At 37.1% G+C, this 6,234-nt stretch overlaps 1 protein-coding gene across 1 annotated transcript; it reads right to left on the bottom strand.

Moving 5' to 3' along the window:
• LOC107615957 (protein MAIN-LIKE 1-like) lies at nt 3,614–5,099 on the bottom strand. Its single transcript, XM_016317967.1, has 5 exons — nt 5,016–5,099; nt 4,803–4,904; nt 4,170–4,694; nt 3,983–4,066; nt 3,614–3,877 (listed from the first exon to the last, which is right to left on the bottom strand). The coding sequence occupies exons 1-5, from the start codon at nt 5,097–5,099 to the stop codon at nt 3,614–3,616; spliced, it is 1,059 nt and encodes a 352-aa protein (XP_016173453.1).

Raw genomic sequence — 6,234 nt, forward strand, 5'->3', positions numbered from 1 at the left:
CAAACTAAAATTTCTTGAATATTAATTTAATATTTACTCGAACTTAATTTATAGGTTGGGTCCTCCTTGTGCTATAATAAGTCCATACATAGAGATTCATAAATTTTAGGATAAAATATACAATTAAACTAAATCTAACTTAATATTACACAATTTATCTAAATAAAAAATTGTTATATGAATCTTTTTAATTATTTCTATATGTAAATCGAATTAGTCAGAGTAAATTAGTTCTTTATATAAATCGAAATATACTAATTTAATTTATACTTATATACTATCCTAATAAATTTAATCAATCTATTTCGATTTATACATACATAATAAAAATTTAATAAATCTAATCAACCTATTTCAATTTATACAAGCGCGTGAGCCCATAATAAATCTACACATACCGTTTCGATTTAGTATTAAGACACAATGTTAATGTTAGACCTGAATTATTAATCCCCTTCGATTTTATTTGGGATTCTAATTTCTCTTCAGCTTAGATAGAGTCCATTAATTAGCATAATAACAATTGTCCCTAGCCTTACATTGCTTATTTAATTTAATAGAAAATATTTGGTAACCAAAGAAAATCAGCCAAAAACAGCTATAATTTACCTTATTTAGCATTCATTAATTGTTGCGACAATTAATTAATGCTAAATAAAGAAGGTTTTGCCTATTTTTTTTTTTGGTCTACCTAACATTATCCTTAATGATAATGATAATAAATGGTTAAAAATTTGACAAAAAGCATGAAGGTGGAGGGTTATGCAAAAATAATATATAAATATTGCCACAAATAAAACAGGTTGATTATATTTATTAGGTTTTTATGCATGTATGCATAAATCAAAACAGGTTGATTAGATTTACTAAGATAATATACATGCATGCATAAATTGAACCAATGTGTTTTGATTTATAAAGAGAGCTAAATCTAGTATGACTTATTCGATTTACATATAGAGGTATTGGGGGGATCCATATAACTTTTTTTTATTTGAGTGAATTGTGTAATATTGAGTTGGATTTTTAATTGTGTAATATTATCTACTGACTATCAACAGTGAGTTCAACAGTAATAATAAATATTTGACTAAGAAAATACATTGTTATCTTTTTCTTATGGAGTAACTAGGTTGGATTTTTTCATTTATAAAATAAAAAAAATATTTATTTCCTCTAAAACAAGTTTCCAACTTTATTTTCGAATATACGATTTTTTTTTTGGATTAATAGCAAGTTCGCTGCCCCCTCCCCCGGGCGAACTCTATGATGAAATCAGAAATAAAAGCAGGCCTATTGGAAATCAAGCAGCCACAACTTCTCTAATTACTTTCTTCCTCACTAACACGTTATCGCTACGATGTCAGGAAATCCATTGTTATCCATTCATTATGATGGTAAAATAGTGTATGATGAAGAAGGTTCAATTGTCTTTAGATCGGGCCAGCCGATAATTACGTTTATGACACCGGAGGTCAACAGTTTAACAGCTTTGAAGAATTTGATATTGCATGCCTTGAACAGTAGGAATCTAAAAGGGTGAAAAATATTTACTACAGATATCCGACCGAGTTAGATGGCAATTTGTTTTATAAAAGGTATATTATAGTTGTGTTGTCTTTGTCTGTGTTACTAGTATATTTATCAGATCATCGTTGTGAGCGATATTTCTATTGTTTTGAATTAGGTACCGGTTGCGCGATGACGAGGACGTACGACTTATAAGGTCGTGGCACAATCAATGGGCCAATATTCATCTGTTGGAGTTATACGTGTTTCTTGTTGACTTTAGTGGCGGAGGATCATCTGCAGATACTGTCGACAATAGTCCGACGAGTGGCGTTGTTAGACGAACTATCAGAGGGACGATGGTAGATCTAAATATGCCACCTGAGGGTAGTCAGGAAGGGTCTAATATTGAAGTTTGTAACGTTGACTTAATGGATGACAGTCTTGAAAGTCATGACGGTTCTGCTATCAGGGATCCGATGATGGAGCAGTATGAAGTCAACCCCGATGATGGAGACGATGCTGATGAAGAACCACCCAAAATCCCTGATGATGGTGACGAGGAAGAGGAGATGAACTACTACGGTGACACACAGATTGCTCTGACACAGCCTGCTATTTCTCAACCATATGACCGGCCGAATTATTTCACTAAGTTAAATCTCGATGCAATGACTTCGGATTGGTCGTTTATCTAAGGGGGTCCTGAAGAAGACCCAAGCAATGAGTTTGATGTTGGACAACAATTTGGGAACAAGGAAGAAGTCATGTTGGCAGTTAAGCAGTACAACATCAGGAGTGCTGTGTAGTACAAAATAGTAGAGAGTGACCATTGGAGGTACAATGCAAGATGTATCCAATTCGGATCCGGTTGTAATTGGAGCATACTTATATCATATCGCTGAAAGTAAGAAAAGTGGGAGGTTAGGAAATACACTGGTCCTCATACTTGCATGCAAACTTTGATGGGGAAAGATCATCGTGGGTTGGATTCGAAAGTGATTGCACAACACATTTTCATGATGGTCAAGGTCGATCCAACAATCAGCATCAAGGTTCTACAAGGAGGTGTAGAGAATTATTTTGGTTACAAGGCGTCGTACAAAAAGGTTTGGCTTGCAAAACAGAGTTATCGCTAGAATCTATGGCGATTGGGAAGAGTCATACAACGAGCTTCCTCGTTGGTTATTCGCTATGCAGATGTACTTGCCAGGTAAGATTTATTTCCGGTTTATTTATTCGCTATTAAATAATTCAACCGCGTACAAAAAGCCGACTAATGTATGTCCATTTAGGTACTTGGGTGCAACTAGTGACACAGTCATGGCCTGCCTCGACCGACACTGTGATGTTTCATCGGATCTTTTGGACGTTTCCACCGTATGTTGAGGCCTTCAAGCATTGCAAGCCACTTATCTCTATTGATGGGTGGGAAATACGGTGGAACTTTGCTGATGGCCATAGCGCAAGACGGCAATGCAAACATCCTACCCATTGCATTCGCAGTTGTTGAAGGTGAGACAAAGGAGGCGTGGTCGTTCTTTCTTTCGTACTTATGGGAGCATGTTACACCACAACCAGGGGTGTTAGTGATTTTAGACAGACACAAGTCTATTGATGGAGCACTGAATGCCGAAGGGAGTTTATGAAAACCACTTCATGCCTTCCAAGCATTTTGTATAAGACACATTGCAGCCAACTTCATGACCCACTTTAGGAACAAATAATTGAAGAAGGTTCTTATTAATGCAGTGTACTCGAAGTCGCATCGTGAGTTCGCTCATTATTATGTCTGTCTTAGGGGCGAAAACATAGCTATTACAAACTGGCTTGAAGAAATGCCACGGTCACAGTAGGCACAACATGCTGATGAGGGACATCGATTTGGTCATATGATGACCAATATCTCTGAGTGCATTAATGCTGTCATGAAGGGTCCCCGGAATTTGCCAATCATGGCCCTTGTTAAGTCAACTTATTTTCGTTTGGGTGAACTTTTTGCAAGGAAGGGTTCCGAGGCACTGGCACAACTTCAGGTCGGTGCTAAATTCTCACAGACATTGATGAAGGCCATAGACGATGGTCGGCTCGAGCATCCCATATCTCATGCCAGCCACCAAGTAAATGCGGGAACCACTCGCCGCGACCAGAATCTCCCATCAAGCCTGTGCATGTCGTCAATGTTTAATGGCCTAGTGAAAATGTGCTGCAGGCCACCGAACTGACGTACTACCCGGTCCACCTGATGCCACTCGACGATAGCGAAGCACAGCAGTGGACAGACAACCGCCGCCGAGGCATCCGCCTCTGCTATCACCGGTGGAACAAGCCCAACCAGCTGTGGGTCCGCATATGGAGTCCACTCAACCTGTTCACAGAACACAGATGCACGATGAAATTCAGATAATCATATGCAATACCATCAACAGTTAACTAAACATTAATATCTTAAAATTAAACATCAATAATTTACATTCAGCATCCCAATCCTATTCAGCGTCCGCCTGTACTGCCTCATCCTGCTCTCGCCTATGGCATTGTCCGGCCGATACTGAACCTACCTACACAACCAACAACCATAATATTTTAGCCTTTATTATTAATAAACAACTTAATAATGAGTTGAATAACTTTGGTAAGTGTTTATAATACCTCTCGACCAGGGGAGAGTGACGAGCATCAAACCCATCGGGCCATACTAACGGAATACGGTGGTAGGCCCAAGAAAGCATCAAGCTGACGCATCCTCCCAAGTTGCGCTGCCCATGCTCCATGGCCCGGCACATCTGTCGGTACAGCCATGCTAGCACAGCTGAACCCCACGACAACCGGCCACATGCATCAAGGTCTTCTAGTAGGGGAAGCCACCTGATATGCACCCGAGAGTCGGATGCATCGGGAAAGAGGATACCGCCTATCAACTGCATGATGTATCCTCTCGCATACCTCATCAGCTGCTCCTCTGTGGCATCCTGCTCTAGCTCTCCACAAACCATGTTGTGGAACCAAGTGAGCTTGACAGTCCACTTCGTCTGTGACTGTCTGCCCTTTGGGTCAGGAACAACACCCAGTATCTGCTCACATAACTCCTCAATGGTCCGTCCTTGGTGGTGCTGCTCCCACCCACATATGCATCCACTCACAGGATCACCATCAATCTTGAGTCCCAACTGATATGCCACATCCTACAGGGTGATAATCATCTCCCCACACGGTAAATGAAATGTATGGGACTCAGGCCGCCACCTCTCTATCAACGTCGAGGCAAGCGATCAATCATGCTCGAACTCGACCATGTATGCGACGTACTCAAATCTGGCTTGTCTCAGATATGGTCTAATCTGCTCCGACGGCTGTGTCATCAAGTTCCGTCTGGTGCGCAAGATCCGAGGCGCCTACCAAATGAAAAAAAAATTAATAAAAAGGGTAATCATGAATAAATACAATAACAAGTTCACTTTTTCTTCATTACAATAAAATAAAAAAAAAAGGTTAAAAAATCATACCACTCGATCAAGCATCCCTGCGATGTGCTCAGCCTGATCCAATCTATACATCTCATGCTCATAACCCAATAACTGCTGCTCCATCGAAACACAATCTAGTAAAATGAAATTACATACTAGATTATTAAAAAATAAACTAAATAAAAAATGGCTATAAACCTACTAATTTTAAGCATATCCTATTTAACTGATGTCGTCATGTAAGTAATTAATTTATAACTCACTCAACCCTAAATTTTATTGCTCACATAATTACCTTCTAATTCACAACGCAATGTTATACCTCTAACTAAATTATCTAATAATATACTTTCTTATATTCTTTAATATGTTGATAAACAGCCACTATACGAAAAAACGGTGACATAAAATAATATACCTAATATAACAACACTAAAAAGTACGTTTAACTAACTAACTAACATGTAAACAATAAATCTGTTATTCTAACTAACAAACAATTTATACCTAACAAATTTATCTAACATGTAAACAGTAAACCAAGTTAACATAAAAAAAATAGACTATTATTTACTAACCCGGAACTGAGACAATCGTCCACATTGAACTTCACGGATGTCGAAAAGGCAGAAACAAGTAACAGAGAAAATTTGGAGGAGAGAATAGAGGAAGAAAGCGACAAGCCAAAATGGTCCCACCAGTATATATAGTCTGGTGAACTCTTCATAGAGTTCACCGGGGGCGGCAAACTTGCTGTTAATCCCAAAAAAAAATTGTATATTCGAAAATAAAGCTAAAAACTAGTTTTGGAGGAAATAAATATTTTTTTTATTTTATAAATGAAAAAAATCCTAACTAGGTTGGTTTCAACTAATCCACATTAAAATTTTTTGAATAATTATCCAAATTAATCTTAAAGTTTTTAAAATTAAACATTTTAGTTTTTTTTTTTAATTTTAAAATACATAAATTAAAAAGACTAATTATTTATATAATATTCTGCAACTAAAAACTTTTTCTAATTTTTATAAGCTTATTTGACAAAACCTTAAAAATTTTAAAAAACCTCTAACGAAATTTTTAAAAATTTAAAAAATTTTTAATAAAATATAAAGTAAGACCCCTAACTTAACAGATTAAATATGTACACTTATGAATTATTGATGCACACGCTCGATTACAAAGTATATATGGTCAGCAGTAATAATCACTGATTATCTTTTACTGACATAATAGATTATTTTTTTATGATCTCTGA

This window comes from Arachis ipaensis, chromosome B09 (assembly GCF_000816755.2).
Source record: "Arachis ipaensis cultivar K30076 chromosome B09, Araip1.1, whole genome shotgun sequence".
Classification (NCBI taxonomy): domain Eukaryota; kingdom Viridiplantae; phylum Streptophyta; class Magnoliopsida; order Fabales; family Fabaceae; genus Arachis; species Arachis ipaensis.

Bases quoted from the DNA above. Each gene is read 5' to 3' on its own strand.
- LOC107615957 (XM_016317967.1), bottom strand. From the start codon at position 5,099: ATGGAGCAGCAGTTATTGGGTTATGAGCATGAGATGTATAGATTGGAT. The intron at 4,695-4,802 runs GTCGAGTTCGAG...ATCACCCTGTAG, and splicing joins TTGAGTACGTCGCATACATG to GATGTGGCATATCAGTTGGG. The intron at 4,067-4,169 runs GTCGAGAGGTAT...TTGTGTAGGTAG, and splicing joins ATGCTCGTCACTCTCCCCTG to GTTCAGTATCGGCCGGACAA.